The sequence below is a fragment of the Prionailurus bengalensis genome, chromosome B4 (assembly GCF_016509475.1).
Source record: "Prionailurus bengalensis isolate Pbe53 chromosome B4, Fcat_Pben_1.1_paternal_pri, whole genome shotgun sequence".
NCBI classification, from domain to species: Eukaryota; Metazoa; Chordata; class Mammalia; order Carnivora; family Felidae; genus Prionailurus; species Prionailurus bengalensis.
Window position 1 is genome coordinate 55,621,160 of NC_057358.1, and position 19,768 is coordinate 55,640,927.

General features: G+C 41.6%; 1 protein-coding gene across 1 annotated transcript in view; it reads right to left on the reverse strand.

Moving 5' to 3' along the window:
* The window catches only part of ST8SIA1 (ST8 alpha-N-acetyl-neuraminide alpha-2,8-sialyltransferase 1), a 144,686-nt gene extending 131,890 nt beyond the window's left edge, over nucleotides 1-12,796 (reverse strand). The window contains exon 1 of the mRNA XM_043564227.1: nucleotides 11,874-12,796. Within this exon, the coding sequence (XP_043420162.1) occupies nucleotides 11,874-12,109 (236 nt within the window). The 5' untranslated portion in view covers nucleotides 12,110-12,796. The remainder of the gene's footprint in view (nucleotides 1-11,873) is intronic.
* Nucleotides 12,797-19,768: the final 6,972 nt, after the last annotated feature.

Sequence of the window (19,768 nt, forward strand, 5' to 3'; positions counted from 1 at the left end):
TAGGAGGGGAAGGCCCCTGTCTTCCTGGCTAACTACTTTATTCTCAGCATCTAGCTGCAGTGCCAGGCATAAAGAAGGCACTAAATAGTTATTTGTTGAACAAAGGAATGAGTAAGGAGTTAATTAATGATTGGTAGTGAATATTGACAGCATGGAGTCTCAATATTAGGCAATGAATGAAACTCCTTTTAAAGGTATTCGTACAGCCATCTACAGGCCTTGCAAGCAATCTAACGTTTTCATTCATAAAAGAAATACTGGTTAGACAGTAAAGAATGTAAGGAAGGATCAGAGACCAACGAATATAAACAAGACTCTGTCTCTGATCCTAAAGCACCAAAGCAACAGTATGTATAGCCGCTTCAAATAGGTGCAAGAAAGGAGAAGGACAGAGGACAGAGATGATTTAGTCCAGTGTCAACACAATCGATTGCCAACACTCAACTTCCAAAACCAACCCAACAAAATATCATCATGGGGTTTTTGTGCCTTTTTACTGCACCCTTATTCCTCATATCCCAGGGGGATACAATCTGCTCCAATTTCAAGCCCAAGACTTTCAGTTTTAGTAAATAGGAAAATGACTCTTAAGAAAAGTCATAACATCTGTTTTATTTTTTTTATTTAAAACATCAATCCTTTTCCTTGAAATCTCTACCTCATCATAAGGAAAAATTAATTTTCCTTTCTCAATTATAGTTTTTAACTGCTTAAATCCTAGAAAAATAGTATAAATTGTCCCATAAAGGCATTTTTTAAACAAAAATGAAACACAGAGCTAGTTATCAACTGTACGGTCATGAAGAGAATAACTGTGACAGAGGAAAGCACATGTTCCATCCAGTGCACTAAATAATTCCTCATAGAGAGGTCTCCATAGTGCTCGATGAGTGGACTGCCACCATTCATACCCAGTTATATGGGAATCTTTCCTAGTTGCCTTCACCTCTTGAAAATTCCCTAAGGAGAACTGCATCACTAAATGCTCACAATCATTGTACGCTTTCTATTGATGCAATAACCGTCCACATTGAAATGGAGGAAAACTCAAATCTGCCCTTAGCCAAAGTTGAAGATTTTCTATGAACAACCAAAGAAGCCAGTTATAAGAATTGATGTCGGGGTGGTGGGGGGAAGTCAAGAAACTACTTTTAGAAATTTATACTAAGAAAATAAACATTAAATGTTTAAGATGTATACACAAGAATGTTCATCACAGCATTATATACAAAGGTGAGAAATTGCAACAACATAAATATACAGTAACAGTGGATTAAATAAATCTTAACTATCCTAACAAAAGAGAATCTCAGCCATCAAAAAGAGATGCTGTAGCTCTAGATATATTGCTATTTTAAAAATTCACAACACACTGTCAGATTCATTATATATTTTTTAATGTTTTTATTTATTTTTGAGAAAGAGAGACAGAGTCCAAGCTGGGGAGGAGCAGAGAGAGAGAGAGGGAGAGAACACAGAATCCAAAGCAGGCTCCAGGCTCCGAGCAGTCAGTGCAGAGCCCAATGCAGGGCTTGAATCTACAAACCATGAAATCATGACCTGAAATGAAGTTGGATGCTTAACCAACTGAGCCAACCAGGCACCCTTCATTATATTCCTGTTTTATAAACACACAGAGAAGCATTGAATAGTCTAGGAAAATATACACAAAAATATTAGCAATGTGTGTCCCTAGGTGATTAAATGTCAATCACTTTTACAAATGAAAATATTGTTGCTTTTATCATTTAAATGTCAAACTTGAGAAAGCAGAACTGTTTAAAGAAGCTTTTTTATTTCACATGCTCAGGATTTACCAAATCTATATGAAGAAATATTTAAAGAAAAAATCTAATATGAAAATTTGATATCCTTGAAAAGGATCCTTTTGAAGAAAGTAATGTCTTCTGATATGGTAACATTTAAAAAGCTCACAGCAGGGGCGCCTGGGTGGTTCAGCTCCTTAAGTATCTGACTTGATTTCAGCTCAGGTCATGGCTCAGGTCATGACCTCACAGTTGTGAGGAGCCCACGTTGGGCTCCATGCCCAGCATGGCACCTGCTTAAAATTTTTCTCTCTCTGGAAGCACCTGGGTGGTTCAGTGGGTTGAGTGTCTGACTTCAGCTCAGGTCATGATCTCGCGGTTAGTGGGTTTGAGCCGCATTGGTGGGTTCGAGCCCTGCGTCAGGCTCTGTGCTGACCGCTCAGAACCTGGGGCGTGCTTTGGATTCTGTGTCCCCCTCTCTCTCTGCCTCTCAAAAATTAATAAACGTTAAAACAAATATATTTTTAATTTAAAAAAAAGATTTTCTCTCTCCATCTCTGTCCCTCCTCAGCGTGTGCATGAATTCTCTTTCCAAAAATTAATTAATTAATTTAAAAAATAAGAAACTCACAGTAAATAATGTTTGCCCAAAATGAAAATCATAAAGCAATTTTCTCACAAGCTTTTAATTATATGAGAAAATGTCAAAGATATAACACTGAGTGGATAAAGGGGAATATAAAAATAAATATACAAAGCATACACAATTATGAAATACACATATGCAAACAACTATGCACAAAAGAAACTGGGTTCATAATGAAGTAGTTCTGAGGGAGGGAATTGTGAGTGGCTTTTTTCTCCTTTTTACTACACTTAAAATTTTTCTACAGTACGTATCTATTACTTCCAAAATCAGACAAATAAGGAACACTATAAGTTTTTTAAATAAGCACAGAGTACAAAAAGTCCTGTATATATTTGCTGTACCAATAGTTGAAATAAGTAATTTGTTCCCAAAAAGCCTGTTCTCATTACACTCACTTGGAAAGCTCTGGTACTCTGCTACGTAAGCCCTGAATAATAAAGAATGTGTAACTCTGAATTCACTGCAGCTTCCTCCTGGCACCTAATTAAAGGAGTGACACAGCTCCCCTGGTCTTGGCTGCTTCCCTTTCACACAATGCCATAGCTAGAAGACAGCCCAACAGAAAGGGAGAAAAATCAATCACTTTGAAACTCAGCATAAATATCTGAAACAGACCAACCATAACCCTTGGAACACCACATTACTCAATTTCTTACTAACTTGACTAATGACACTAGACCAGACTAAATTTTATAAAATCAGGAACCATGTCTTAACTTTAACCACTGTTTCTCAACACCAATGTGGTGCACAACAGGCATTTAGTAAATGTGGATGAGTGAATGAATGAATGAATGAATGAATGAATAGGGGATTTATGGCTGGGCTCTGTGCTCTTCCTTAAAATTCTACTGGCCATGTTACAGCATCCTTAGCACTAATGCTATGAAAGAAGACGCTGTGTCATAGGGTCACATTTCATTAGATATTCCATTACTGAAAGTGCAAGTAATAGGCATAAGATATGTCCCAGGAAGCAGCTTTTCTCATTATTATGGCTTAATAATTAGCAATAATTCAACACCTAATCCTCTTAAGGTAAGTACTGCCATCCACAGCTAAGGCTGAGAGAGGCCAGGTAAATTTTTCAAGGTCACAAAGCTAAGAAATAAATGACAGAACTAGGATCAAATCCTGATTCTCTGGGGCCCCAAAGTCTGGACTCTTTCTAGGTGGGAATAAGCATCCTGTCATCTCACCCAGGCAGGTGAGGAGGGTTATGGATTCTACACTCATTACTTCAATTATCCTCATAAACCTATGAAGTAGATGAGCACATCATATACCACTTTTCAGATAACAAAACAAAGGGACAGAGAGGTTAAGCAGCTTGCACAAGGTCACACAACTCCTGATAGAGCCAAAATAGAATGAAGACCTAAAAAGTACTATATTTTACTAGGAATGTATCAACTCAATCAGAGAAAATGCATTAATTATACATAGTCAGCATCATTTCCAAGATGACTTACAACTATGATGAGAAAAAAAAACTGTTTTTCTGAGTTCCTGCCTGAGCATTTTACAGTACGATAACCCTGCTTAACACCCACAGTCTGGACATTTAGATAAGAACTTAAGTTTAGAATTCCCGCCATAAGTTCCTGCTTTACTTTTTCCTGGGGAACCTTTAAAAATAACCACTTAGAGTTAAGCCCAGAAAATGTTAGTGACCTCTGTTCCAGCCACCTTACAAGTAATACGTGCTCGCTATCCTACTCACAATCTCCGGCTCATTCAGGCCCTGGGACAGAGGACTGCCCTTCCCCCAGCTCATTCTACCCCCTCCATTCTAGGATCTGATCAATATTGTGACTCTACTTCCTTTGCGGGGGGGGGGGGGGGGGGGGGGTTGAAACTGCATACTCAATCAAAATGACCCTGCATGGGTTTCCTTTTCCCAGAGTGGGAGCTGGGATGCCAAGGGAGCTACCTGCTGCCCTCTGCCCCCCACATGGGTGGCTTGTACCTTCTCATTCAGTAGGTTAGAATCTATATGTTCTTAATTCAATGCACCAGCTCTGGCTTCCTAACCCAACTTTGTCAAAAGACAAACTGGCCACAGCCTACACTAACATATACAACTATTCAATTGATCCAACTAGCTCTCTAGATACTTCTCTCTGAAATGAAGACTAATAGACTTCCAAGTTGCAAAAAAACACATCAATTTGCAAGGCAGAGGACAAAAGCACAAATGTATCTAAATATTTAAAAGCTATAATAAAATCAACAAACAGATAAAAAATATGTTCTATCCTCCTATCCTTTGCTCTGAACAAATAAACCCGCATAACCAACTGGAAGGCCAGGTGTAAATTTAGGCTTCTCAAACTCCAGGAAGTTTGATACTGGGACATGCAAACCCCCAGTCCCATTTCCAAGTTCCTTCCACAGCCTCTGCCTCCCACAAGGAGCTGCTCCTTGGCCATCCCTTGGGCCTAGGAGTGCACACAGCAATGGAAAAAGTCACCGTGAGGATGAGGGATGGAGAAACAACCCAAGCAGGCAGGCAGGCTGTGGAAGTGGGCTTTGGTCATTTGGGCAGGGAATTCCTGCCTCAAATGTAAATCACGGGGTCGACAAAGTCCCGCTCTGGCCTTGCCCCTTTGCAAAGGGCTGAGACCAAAGGAGGAACAGAGTGAGACCCCCGTGGCTCCTCCTGCCAGAGTCTAAGCGGGGCACTAGTGAGAACCCTAGCCAGCTCTCACATAAGCTTTCAATAGAGACAGCTACTTAAAGTAAGCTTCCCCAAAGGCATCCCCTCTCACTCCCCTCCTTTAACCAAGACGTAGACATCCACCAAAGTACAATTCATCCACTCTAGCCAAAGTGTTTATGATTTGCAGTTTCCAGATTTAGCTATTCGTTGCATGTTTTCTGGGATTTTTAAAAGTCCTATGAACTAGGTTGGTTTTGTTTCTCTAAAGCAGTAATTCTCACGCAGGGGCAATTTCTCCCCCCAAGAGACATTTTGCTAAATCTGGAGACATATCTAGTTGTTTCATTTAGTGGACAGAGGCCATGGATGTTGCTATGTGTTCTGCAATGTACAGGACAGCCCTCTGCAACAAAGAATTATCTAGCCCAAAATGTGAGTAGTGCTGAGACTAGAAAACTCTACTCTAGAGTAAGAACTCTTTCAGAATAGAGAGGATGTCATTTCCTCCTTTGATCCCCACACAGCCAAGCAGAATATTGGACCCCATTAAGTATTTGTTAACTGACTGATTAGCTATCTGGTCTCACACCTTGCTGAAACGTTCATTCACACAATAACTCAATGAAAATTGAGCTCACTAGCCGGGAACTGTGTTCAACTCTAGGAATGCAAATATCAATAAGCGAGCAGAAATGGAAGACAAATAAACTGATACTTCTAATACAGCACCACTAAAATGCACCTGTCACTACCAGATACTTGTATAACTATTTATTAATTATGTCTCCCCTCAGTAGCTCATAAACTTCAAGAAAGTATTTCTTGAAATTCTTATAGTTACAGTTCTATACCTATAGAACTATAGTTATAGTTCCAACATCTTATATGGTAATAATGGTAGACACATCGTAGTAAATATTTTTTGAAAAATGAAAGAAATGCAATAATATGTACAAGGCATTTAAAAAAAACAGAAATGAGAAGCTTTAACGCAACCTGGAGAGGAAAAAAGGAGTAAGAGAGGCTACCTTGATGAGAGCTGATATGGACTAAGCACTAATTATATGCCAAAAGCATTTTTCAATGCATTATCTATCCTAATGCTCACAGCAATTTTACAAGAAGCCACACTGTACAGATAAGGAAACGAACAGCGAGGGTGGACTTGCTCAGGAACACGGCAAATGGTGGAATCAGAATTTCAGCACAAAGGTCACTTTGGGACCTTTGCTGTTAACCAGTAAATGCACTGTCAAGAAGTGAGTAAGGATTGGCCAGATGAAGGACAAGGAGCTGTGGCCTTGAAGGAAAGGCATTCCAGTCAGAGTGAATGACACCAGTAAGATCAACATAGCCTGACTTGTTACAAGGAACCATACCCCTTACCAGCATTACTATACTATAAGAGGAACGTTGATGAAACATGATGTTGGAGAAGTAAGCATGGCCAGATCATAAGGGATATGGGTAGCAGTGCCCCATTTATCTAACATTGTCAGGGAATGAGCATAAGGCTTAGAGTCAGATAGCTCTGGGTTGGAAAACTGACCCATCATTTCGTGAATGGATCTATCTGAATCTGTGTTTCCTCATCCATAGCACAAAGAACATACAAATACCTACTTTGTAAAGTAGCTACGAGAACAAAAGATAAGAAATATAAGCCTTGAGAACTAGGCCTGGTACATTGTATGCGTCCAGTCAGAGTTCATGATTTATTTTTGCTATTGCAAGTTATTGCTAATGACTTTTTTTCACATTTGTAAATCCACAACATAACTGAAGCTTATTTTAAGCACCAAAATTTATTAAAGTATCTTTTTCTTTCTTTTTATTTTTAGTGTTTTATTTATTTTTGAGAGACAGAGACAGAGAGAGAGACTGAGAGAGACAGAGCCTGAGCAGGGGAGGGGCAGAGAGAGAGGGAGACACAGAATCCAAAGGAGGCTCCAGGCTTGAAGCTGTCAGTACAGAGCAGGACTTGAACTCACAAACCGTGAGATCATTACATGAGCCGAAGTTGGTGCCCCAAGCTATCTTTTTCTTAAACTACTTTTAAAGTGAATCCCAGGGCACCTGGGTGGCTCAGTCAGTTGAGTGTCCGACTTTGGCTAAGGTCACGATTTCATGGTTGGTAGGTTCAAGCCCCATGTTCGGTGTTGGGCTTTGCATTGACAGCATGAAACCTACTTCGGATTCTCTCTCTCTCTTTCTCTCTCTCTCTGCCCCTCTCTTGCTCACGCACACATTCTCTCTCTCTTTCTCTTAAATATAAACATTAAAATTTTTTTTTAAAAATAAAGTGAATTCCATAAATGTCCCATTTAACAAACATAAACCTTACATCCCATATATACAGATGGCTGTACCTGCCTCCCACCCCCTGCACCCCCAGTGCTGTTCTGTGGCCACCAGGGCAGCTGTAGAAATATCTGAAGCTTCTGGGATACACAGATTCAAAAATACAGACAGAAAAGTTGGCACATAAAGCTAGACGTGCTTAGAGTAGTATTTGGTTCAGAATTTGGGAAAGGAAAGAGGAACATCATGGCTTAGAGTAATGGTTAGCACCCAGTGAATATACAGAATGTTCAAGGCACGTGCGTGTATTATCCTCTATCCCCCAATCCACCAGTAACAGTGATGTGCCAACTCTGCTCAGAGCTGACACATCCAATGCTCTTGGATACCGGATGTTTGTTCATTTTTCATAAACCACACCTTAAGCCCATTCAGAGATTGTGACCTGGCTTCCACCCACCTCTCAGTCTACCTTCCTACTACGTTCTCTGTGGGAAAATTAATACCTTTTTATACAGGAAGCACAGCAAGCATTTCCACACCTCCCTGCTTCGGCCTCTGCTGCTTCCCTGCCTAGAATATCCTTCTGCCCTCACCTCTTACTCTTACCCTATTTCACCATCCTTCAAGGCTTAGTGCAAACACCATCTCTTCTCTGATTTCCCTCCTTCCAGCAGAATTAAAAGCCATGTTTCCATGAACTTCCCCAGTACTTGCTTGATTGTTATAACAACCATGTACAAACAGAGGTATGTGGCAAGCAGCATTCTAGGTACTTTCTAAATGCGACCATGTAATTTTCACTGCAAACTTGTAAGAAAGTATTACAAACCTATTTTACAATGGGGAGTCTGAAGCTCTTTAAGTTGAATTTACCAATGATCGAACAACCAAAAAGGAAATCAGCTGGAATTCCAACCACGTTCTTTCAGCTCCCGAATCCGTAAATTTTTCTCTCCACTATGCTGCCTCTCTTTGATGTCCCTATGTCCAGTTGGTTAATTAATTATACACAAATATGCCTGTCCCTAGGATTATGTCAAATTCCTTGATGCCAGGGACATGGGCATGTTCCTCTTTATAAATGTGGATGATAATGTATCCATTTATACAAGATTGTTAGGAGAATTAAATGAGACAGTACATTTAAAGCACATTGCACAGTGCAATGCACATTATAAGCTCCTAATAATTTGTTGGTTTTACTGTTGTTGTCGTCGTTACCATGTCTGATGCCAAGGATAAAGTCTGTCACATAAATTGTGAGCTGAAGTTTCTTTCTGAGAAGCAAATCAAGTGGGTAAGGCCCTGATGGAAGAGACAAATGCCACTTTGGCTACTACTTGGCTACTCATCCAGAAGCAACAAGAGTTGCAAAGAAAGTCTCCAATATTTCTATGATAGGGCCAATTGATCCCTTAAACTTTCTGTTACCACGTGGAGGTTACAAAAACGTCCCATCTAGTTCAAAACTCTTGCAGCTTTGTTACTTTCTTCCTGCCTTGACCTATGTGATCTGCCAAGGTTCCCCACCCCCCCCCCACCCGCTAAGAAGTCATACTTGAAGTCTGAGCCAAGAGAAGAAAATCACAAAAGTAAATGAAAGCGCAGAGGACAAAATGTAATGTGAAATTCTAATGCTTAATGAAATGCTCTAATTAGAGCATAATGAAACACTTTCCTTTGTCCTCATAGCATTTAACAGAACTTTAAATCATCCTATTGCTTTACTCATTCGTTTTTGTCAATCAACCCCTAGTAGGAGGTAAGCTGTCTCAGAGAAAGCAATCCTGTTCACTGCTATCCTCCGGGGCCTGATATCTGGTGCATAGTAGTCATTCATTAAATGTTGGTCAACTGACTGATTGCAATGATTTGTATGTATGTATATATGAATATGTGTATGACTTTATACATATACATAACATCATTCCACGGTTCGTAAATATACATATCTCCATACTTAAGTGCATACAGTACATTTGTGTACATATATTTCTATCCGTGCAGAAGATGTTTTAGACTGGAAAACACAGACACCTGTTTGCAAAAATTGTGTCTTCTTAACATCATAAAGGCCTCTGACTTACCTATCTAATATTTTAAAAACATACAGTACTGCCCACATACTAACCACCCATCTTTTTAATGGATTTTATTAAGCATGCAGAGTACAAAAAATTTTTTGACCTAACAAACCAGGATACCTTTATCTTTCAAAACTCCTTGTCCCTAATTATTAGCTTCAGTGTAAAGAAGAGGGCAGTAGGAGCAAAATATTGACCAGTAATGTTTCTCTGCAAATTTGGCAGGTGAAATGCTTCAAATTCTTATGAGCTTCCCAGCAGTCTTTATTTAACTTGTAACATATACAAAAAGGTGTAATTCATGACAATTATAATAATTCCATTGACTGGGTAAATGTGCATCAGGTTTTTTTTTATTTAAACCTATACCAACCCTGCAGAGTAAATGTTATTATCCCCTTTTATAAATAAGGAAACTAAGACTCAAAGAGAGCAGCTTGCCAAGGATACTCTGCTGCTTATCTATCTAGTCATGGCATACTCAGTCTAGAAATTCTACTAGTCTAGAATTCTACTCCAAAGCCCAAACTCTTTTCAATAAGCAACGGGGCCTCTTACACAGTTTTACAGACATTCATCTTGAGGGATATGTGGTAAAGCAGTTTTTTACAGTGTATGGACTTCAATTAGTAATTCTCGGCACACAGAGGCTAGACTCAATGACAGCTAAACACGCTGAAGATTACCCCAGGCTACTGACAGCAAGGGACAAATGCGTCTCAGAAACGATCAGCCTGTGTTTCTCAGAATATGAAGCATTTTCCACTTGAGTATGTCCTGCAAAAGAAATGTATTCTCTAAAAGAGCTTCATTATTCCTCCTCCTATCCAAAAAAATGGACTCTTTCATTGCAAACCAATGGGAAGTTCTTAACTCATTTCCTTATATTTCTTGGAATGAAAGTGCATTCTGTCTTTGGAGAAAAGAGTTGCCGGATGCTATACCCTTTGGGTGCCTTTGAGTCGAACAATCAATACTGTGAAGGCAAGAGAAAATTAGCCCTTATAAACTTTTCAGGGGTGTAAGGTTATTTTTAAACTTAATGATAGCTGAATTCTAAAGAGAGGGAAGGAAAGTCTTCCCTCCCAGTTTAAAGAATTCAGCTGCCTTCCTCTAAAAGAATTGGCTATTATCTCTTTGACCTTCTTTCCAGAAGCAGGCCAGAGAAGAAAGAAACCATATGTTTAAAAAGTTTTTTGAAATTTATAGATGTTTCTGAACATTTGTAACCAACGGTAGTGAAAATGTTTCAGTTGGCTCTAGGCTGCCCATATACTGCTTTGGAAAAATCTTAGGCAGATCAAAGGAAAGTACTCTCCAGCCAGACCACTACACTCTCAGGAAGAGCTTCAGCCTTCTCAGCCCTGGGGACTGAAGGGGAAAGGGGCTCTTGACAGTGGTGTGTCCCCTCAACACACCCAGAAATGTGGAGAGGAAGGGGAAGCCGTACTGCCTTCCCTCCAATCTAACTACACAACCCCTGCTGCCAAGGACTTATTTTTAGACACTTCAGCTGAAATTCCCAGAAGGAAGGGAAACTACAACCTCTGAGCGATCTTCAGAGTTCTGATTTCCAACCTGGCTTGCATTTTTTTGTTTGTTTTCTGACTTCAACCTAACGCCCAACTCCCATCCTCCAGAAGGCATCCACAAGATGTCTAAGTCACAAGAAAAAGAAAAAAAAATAGAGCTGAGAGCTGTAGAGCCTTATGTGATGAAAATTCCAGCTCCCACACATCAAAGGGACATGACCTTGGGGAAGTAACTCCTCCTTCTGAAGACTCAGTTTGTGGTTTGTAAGATGGGAATAATAATATCTGTTATTAGAAAGTTGTTGAGGTTTCAATAAAAATTGCACAGTACCCAGCTCTTAATAGGGCATCAGTGCCAGTGTGTTTTGTCACTGGCACACTGCACAAAGCAGCGGGATCCTGGCTAGGTGTCCATGTTTTTCCTGCCCAAGATTTGTCCATCACTCCCTCATTAGTGATTTGTTACCAACCACTCACCTAACCTCAGGAAGATGCCTCTTAGCTGCTTCTAGTTATCTATAGTTTCAAACATCTGCAGCGCCCAAGAGCTAAATTCTCATTAAGTACAAAGGACAAAGTTAGCCTGGATTCTCCTTCCCACCAGTTATCTGCAAATCGTTGACTATAACTCAGGCTGGGGAAGAAACGCTTCAGGCTTTACATGGGCAAAGCAGGTGTCTGCACATCTCTTGGGGTCAGGGGTGTAAGGACCCCTGACTAAAGTCTTCAGGTTTAGAAATGGCAAAGAAAGGGGGTAGGACAAGAAGGACTGGATGAAAGAGATGCCTCTGCAAGGCAGTCCTAGCCAGTGACCCTGTCCTCGGCGCACCGGGAGTAAAGGACACGAGCGGGGAGGAGCTGCAAGGGGAGGAGTACCTGAAGACTCTCGCTGCTGTCTGGTTCCTTCTCCACGCCGTGCCCTGTTGCAGCACCCCTTGTACGATCTCCTTCTCGTTGGGCAGTCGGTAGACTGGGAAGACGTAGAGCCAACAGAGGACCACGACGCAAAGGGCACTGGCTCCCACCGGCAGCCGGGTCCTCGGGAACTTCCACGCCAGTACTGCCATGGCCCCTCTGGACGTGTGTCGCCGGGCCAGCCCGCAGGGGCTCATCGCAGCCCCGGGGTCCCGAGGGGGCGGCTTCAGCACAGCGTTAGGCAAAGTGGCAGCAGAGGGTCCCCCCACCGCGGGCCCCCCATGCACACACACCTTCCGCTTTCTGGCTTGCACTGGCACGCACGTTTCTTCGGCCCCCACGGCCCCAAAGGTCAGCGCAAGGATTTTTTTAAATGGAACTTTTTCAATGGTTTCTTTCTAGGGGAAGTGGCCGGGGGGCGAATCACGAGCTACGGTCATGGTCGCTTCCCCTGCAGAAGGCGGGCGCTGGGGTCTCCGAGAGCGCAGAGAGCGGCCGCGGCGAGTCGCTCCCGCCGGTTCTGCAGCATCACTGTCGCCCTCGGCGCGGGTCCGGGGAGAGGCTCGGCTCCCTCCCAGACTACTGGCCCGCGGCGTCCGCTTCTGAGAGATGCTCTGGCGCCCTTCGCCGCCTCTCCCCGCCTCCCGTGCTGCTTCACCGCCAGGCACCCCCCAGACACGCTCCCCGCGCCGCGCCAAGTCCTTGGAAATTTCCACCGCGGCCCGGGACCGCTATCCTGCCCCGGGCTTCTCCGCCTTGCCCGCCAGGACCCTCGCTCCCCACCCCTCCCGGAGAAGAAAAGAACTCCCTCTCATCAGTTAATTCAGCGGCGCGCCGCAGCCTTCCGCTGCGCCCCGGACTTCGCAGACAAACGCCCGGGGATTGGTGGAAATCAAGGTCTCCCCCGCCCTCCCCCACCCGCAAATTTGCCTCCTTCGACCCGTTCAGATCCGCGACGCTCCCCTGGAGCGCGCGCCTCTCCCTCCCTCCCTTGTTCTCTGGAGATAGAGGCAAACAATAAAAGATAACCCCCCACTCCCAATGTATGTATATATTTGAGTGTGGCAGAGACTGGCTGATAACCTGACCCTTCGGCACGCGGCCGGCGCGCCGGGGCTATCACTCCGCCACCGTCACCCTCGTCTCTCTACCACCGGTTGGTTATTAACCCGCAGTGAGGCGCGAGGAGGCCGGCGGAGATTTATTCCTTCCTGGGCCCCCACCCCCATTACCCGATTCCGGCGCCCCGGCTCCAGCCGGCGCACGCGCGCGCGCGCGCGCACACACACACACACACACACACGCACACACTCAAATAACGCTCACTCCGATGCTCACGGACCCGCACGCGCGCGCACGGGGAGGTGCGTGCACACCGGGATCCTCCGCCTCGACTCCGCCCTGCAGGGAAAGGCGCTGCTGCATCCAGATGTGCAGGCAGCTGGTGCCCAAGCTCGCAGACCTCGGGACTTGATAATGCCTCGGAGGCGCGTTCATCTCCTCTGCCATTTAGATTAAAGGGCCGTTTGTTCTTAGACCTCTTCCTCTCTCCACCCATAAGCTAATCGCAAGCCCGACCTTGGACAAGAGCCACTAGCTGAGGGACCCACGGTTAGCCATTTCAGCTCGCCTTGGCGGCCGACGCACAGCTCGGGTACCTCCTAGCGGTTGCCGATTCCATTTGCTTAGGCATCTCATCAAGCAGAAAGTGTGCAGGGACAAAGAAACCCAGCAGCCTATTAACCGGGTCAGCTTAGTCATCAGGAAACCAGAATCTAGGGCTAAAGCACCGTTTGCTCAGCTGACCAGGTTGCAGCACCCCAGCGCAATCTCCAGGGCTGCTAAGTGACCCGGTATCTTTCTCCAGCATCTTTCTCCACTGAGAGCTGAAAGTTGAGAAGTTGATGTAAAGTTATTTACCAAAAATGACCAAACGACCACTATAGTCTCAATATTCCAACACGACTAAGGCCTCTTAGGAGAATTACCCTCCACGACCGGGCATACCCCAGGAATCTCTCTTATTTAGGTAAATCATTAGCGACGGGAGCTACGAAATTCCAACGTTATATCTTACCATAATGGAGCCTAATAAAGATTGTTTGAAATGAAGATCACCTGAAGTCCTGCAAAGTAACCAACCCACCTTCTTCTGTTCTGAAAAGGCGACGAATCTTTCCCAGAGTTGCCATAGCTATGGATAAATCACTTGCCGTCTTTTTTCCTACAATGTAAATAGAACACAACCCATCCCAAGTAAAAGAGATACTTGCAGAGCAAATAGCAAATAAATAAGCCAACTACCCAAACTAAGACACTGCAGTTATGAAGGGGCTATGTAAATGTTTCCTCATTCAACATCATGGAAATGCATCAAAGTTCTGTCATATTGAGAGACTTCTGTGATGCAATGTGCTCTTTTTCCTTCTTCTGAAAACCAAGATTCTCTTACCTTTGTTGTCTCTTGCCTAACCCTACAATCCAACCTCATTCCCTGCTTTTCCTTAACATGACCACCAAATCTAGACAGGCTTAGCCCTCACCCTTCCAAGTCACACAGGGATCAATTCAGCACTGTATTGTAGGGTCCACCTCCTTCTTGCATGGGATGTCTTTTTTCTCCTTTCATACAAATCCAATGCATCATTAAAAGCCAACCCAAATGGCTAAAAATTTTGCCCTCAATATGTGTTCCCAGACCACCTAAAATATACACTTCCTGGGATAGGAATTCAGTAAATGTTTGTGGCTTCTTCTCCTATTCCCTTTGGCCTACTGCTTTGAACATCTATAGTATTTGCTGGCTCCAAAAAGTAATAAGACATTTAGATATGTTGTACCACTAGCATTTTTCATATGTAACTTTGTCCCAACAACTGGGCAGTAAGAGTATTTGGCCTTGTATATCAAACGATAAGCCTGTGCTCTTGATCCAAATGAATTTTAGTAGGTAGCTTACGTATTATTTTCTATGTCTGCATCTGAGTACACAACAGAGTCTACTCAGGACCTAAACTACTTTTAAAATTCTATAAATGTTTATTTACTGAACCAGTAAACATGATGTGTAAAGCTATTTTATGCCATAAGTAAACATGATGGGAGGCACTTTTGTGACATCAGCATTATAGTGGAAGCCAGTATAAGGGATAAAAACCACCACAGAATTGAAGCCATGGAGAAAAGAGGAAAAAGAGAAACTCTCATTGAGAAGTCAAGAGAGACCAAGATGTGGGAAGATGGTCAGAGTGATTAGGACACAACCAATTTACAAGTCAGCTTGGATGCTAATGGGTATGAAGACGAATATCAAGAGTCACGTAGAAATCTCTCATTAAAAGATTAAATAGAATTGTCAATAATTGGACAATCTAAAAAAAAATTAATGTCATCCTTTCTTCTGACCCTCTCAAGTTTTTCTTGTCAGAATGGCTTGGAATGGAGGGACAAAAGCATAAAAACATGGCTTTTTCATAGCCAGTTACAACACCAAAGCAAATATGCTTGTAGAATGAAAAGGGCTATAAATGTAGTTTGTCTAAATAAATGTATTTGCTTATTTCCACTCCCTCTTGTGACCCCACTAAAAGAATAGTAAAGGAATAAAAGAGGCATAAACTCAAAAGAATGACAGAATAGGAAGAGATACAAAAGCAGACAAACGATGTCAAAAAGTTTACAATCAGGTAAACAATTGAACAAGTGATAACTGATAAATCAGAATGTAGGAAGCTCTGAACCTTCAAGTGACTGTGTGTGTGTGTGTGTGTGTGTGTGTGTGTCTGTTGGCACAGGGTGGGGTATATAGACAGAAGCCAACAAGATTCAAGCTAAATTGTACTATAGTAATCTTGAAAGGCTCAGAAATTAGAGGCACCTGGTACTCATGGAGGTGGAAGTGATAGGTGAAACCAAATAAGAGGTTTGTTTGAAAGTCTTTAAAAAGAGCAGTGAAAGGCACCTGGGTGGCTCAGTTGGTTAAGCATTGACCCTTGATTTAAACTCAGGTGATGATCTCATGGTTCGTGGGATCAAGCCCCTTGTCAGGCTCTGCACTAATAGTGCAGAGCCTGCTTGGGATTTTCTTTCTCCCTATCTCTCTGCCCCTCTCCCACTCACATGCGTGGACTCTCTCTCTCAAAAAATAAATAAACTAAAAAGAAAAGGAGCAGTGAAGCCTCTAGATCTTGTCTCCAAATTGTCTTAAAATACAAGGTTACTTCTCTAGAGAAATTGGACAGTACTAGTAAGATGACCTACAGATTTTGATATTTGCAGGTCTCCAATCAGACAGCAATATCCTTGACTAATAACCCTACGAGGAAGCCCACCAATTGATAAGCTCTATTCACACAGAACTTCTATCCTCTTTTTTAGCTTCATTCTTAGATATAAGAGTCAGGATCCCCATGCATTTGAAGAGAATCTCCAACAGGAACACAGAGACAAAACAAGCAAACAAGAAACACACACAGGAAAACTGGGAGGGCAGCGTGGGGTGGGGGGAATAATGCAGAAAACACAAGAAATCTTCATTAAAAGATGTGATGAATACTTTTCAGAAATAAGAGGTAATCCGTGAACCAAGAACACAAGGAATATTCAGACAACCAAAAATAAAGTCCTTTAAAATTAAAAATATAGTAAACACACAAATTCACAATTCATGGAAGAGTTGAAATACATAGTTGAGGAAGTACCCCAGAAAGTAGGTCAATAAGATAAAAGAGGGTTTTTTAAGATAATAAATTACAGACTCAAACAGAAAAATAAACATCCAACTAATAGGAATCCAATAGGGGAAAACAACAGAAAGAGGAAAATTTTCAAAGCCATGCTAAAAAACAATCCTAAAATTAATGAGTCCATTAAGGGCTCAATAAAGTGAATAAAAAAGACTGATACCAAAGTATACAACAGAGAAATTTTAGAGGAAAAAAAAAAGAAAAACTTGTGAAAGATTTAAAAACACACACCTACAAAGAAGTAGAAATAATAATGATGTTAGATGGATCAAAAGCAACACTGGAAACTATAAGAAAATGGAGTTAGGCCATCAAAATTTTTAATGAAAATTTTTCCCAAACTGGCATTTCTACACCCAGCTCAAATATGAAAAGTGTGAAGGCAAAATAAAGACATTTTTAAATGCATAGTCCAAAAAACTTTACTCCTATGCCCTCTTTCTGGGAAGATACTGGAGATACTCCAGTAAAATAGTAGGTTTACCAAAAAGAGGGAGCTGAGGATCCAGAAATCCAGGGCTTTCGTGCAGGAGAGACACAAAGGGGATTCCTAGGGAGATAGCTATGCCTCAGATCAAAAGAGCAATTAATTACTTTCAGTTTCAACTCAGACATAACTTGGAAGTTGTAACTCCCATCCTTACAAGAAAGCTGAACAAGCTGAAAATCAACATCTTTTTTTGTACTCATCAAAGACTTGAGGTCATAGGGCAAACCACCAGCTTCAGTCTGGAGAAACAGGCAAATCCAGAGTCAGAGCTAAGACCTGTTTGTCTGGGGCAAGAGATGCTGGAGCCATAAATTGGCAGGAACAGCTCAATGAGGATTTGGAATTGGTAACAATGGAATTGCTGGAGGCTGAGTGTGAACTGGCATAGGGATGAGAAACTCCTGGGAGTCAAGTAGGCATCCATATTTTCATGAGTTTTATCGCCAGGAATCCCACCAGGTTTTCAGGGTGAAAAACTGAGAAAGATCCTATTGGTGCTCTAGCAGGGATAGAGAAAGAGTAACTGTTGTGAAATATGGCCAAAGATTCTCCATATTATTAAGAAGGGCACTTGTCGTGTTGAGTACTGGGTGTTATATGTAAGTGATGAATCACTAAATTCATCTGAATACTCCTGAAACCAACATTACACTATATGCTAACTAACTAGAATTTAAATAAAAATTTAAGGGAAAAAAAGTCAATAGCAAGAGGTTTGGCAGTTTCTTATGAAGTCAAACCTATACTTACCCTATGGCTCACCAAACCCACTCAAAAATATTTACTCAAGACAAACAAAAACATAGGTCAACAAAATACTTTTACAAGAATGTCTGTAGTAGCTTTATTCATAAAAACCCAAGACTGGAAATGTCCAAATGTCCATCAATGGGAAAATGAATAAACAAATTACAGTATCTTTGTATAATGAAATCTTACTCAACAATAAAAAGGAATAAACTATAGATATATTAAGTAACATGAATAACTCTTACAGAAATCACATTGTGTGAAAGAAAACAAACACAAAATAGTATATATTGTGTGATTTCCTTTATGCAAAGTTCTAAAACAGGCAAAACTAATCATTAGTGATAAAAAGCAGAAGAGATTTTTATCACTCTTTGGGGACCAGCGAGTAGGGGTCAACTAGGAAGCAACATCAGAATATTTCTAGGGTAATGGAGCTGTCCCCTATGTTGATGGAGTATAGGTAACACAGGATTTATCTTTGCCAAAACTGGATGAACTTAAAACTTCATTCTGATTTTATGGAATGTAAATTTTAACTCAAAATAAAAAATAGGGGTGCCTGGGTGGCTCAGTCGGTTAAGCGTCTGACTTTGGCAGATCAGGTCATAATCTCACAGTTTGTGAGTTCAAGCCCCACATCGGGCTCTGTGCTGTCTGCTCAGAGCCTGAAGCCTGCTTTGGATTCTGCGTCTCCTTCTGTCTCTGCCCCTCTCCCACTTGTGCTCTGTCTCTCTCTGTCTCTCAAAAATAAATAAATGTAAAAAAAAAATTAAAAAATAACCTTAACAAATATATATATTTTTTAATTTGTAGCAATGTGGGTGCAGTGTCCCACAACCGGGGGCTCTTTTATAAACCCTGGTGCTGCAGCAGCTGTGATTCTCAAACCTGGCCACATGTTAGCTATTTATTGGGGAGCTTGTATTCTGCCAGTTCCTGGGGCTGACTTACCCCCAGAAATTCTGACTCTTGGGGTGGTGATCTTGAGATCTAAATTTCAGAATAAATTCCAGAGCTGCTTAATGTATACTTGAGGGTTTAGATCTTAGTAGACATTTTTAAGAGGCTGCTATAATATTTGGCCCCAGTCACCTCTGCCATTTTTGAGTTGTGACATGAGTGAATTAAAAGATAAGTATGTTTATTCAAACCCATGTATATTTTAAAAGAATTAGGTATGAGTTGGAAGATAGAGGAAAGGAGCTACAATATATTGAGAGTCTAAGCTGGGCCAGGGAAGTTATTAAGCATTTGACGTAGATAATTTCATTTAAATTCTCTAAGAAGCACACTTATCATTTATTATATATTTTTACCACAATCACCAGAATCTAAGCCCTTAGCTATTAACAGTCTTGCCTTTTAAACTCCAGCAAAACCAACTTCCTTGAAACCTCTTAATGGGCCCTGGGCCTTTGCAGTGCCTAGGATATATTTCCCCTTCATCCACCAGATGTACTTCTACACATCTTTAGGGTCCTTATGCATTATATGCAGTCTTTCCTGCTTCTTCCCTTAATCTGTCAGCAGAATTTTATTCTTCAGGTAGAAATTGTATGTGCTATCCTAGGATTTGTAGCAAAGTGTGTTTTGGAATTCTCTTACATGAATCAGAGATAGTCATTGGTAACTAATTTAATGCTAAATGCACTTAAATGGAGAAAACACTACAAATAAGTCTTTGGCAGTCAAAAAAAAAAGGATTCTCCATAATAAATTCCTACTTTCCAGGGAAAAAGACCTTATGATAGCCTTATCCTATCTGAAAGAAGGGTATTTCTCTCACTTCAATCCCCAATGGTCTTCCTGTCTCACCTAACGTGGGGAAAACAAAAACAAAAACAAAACCGATGGTATACTTGCAAAGT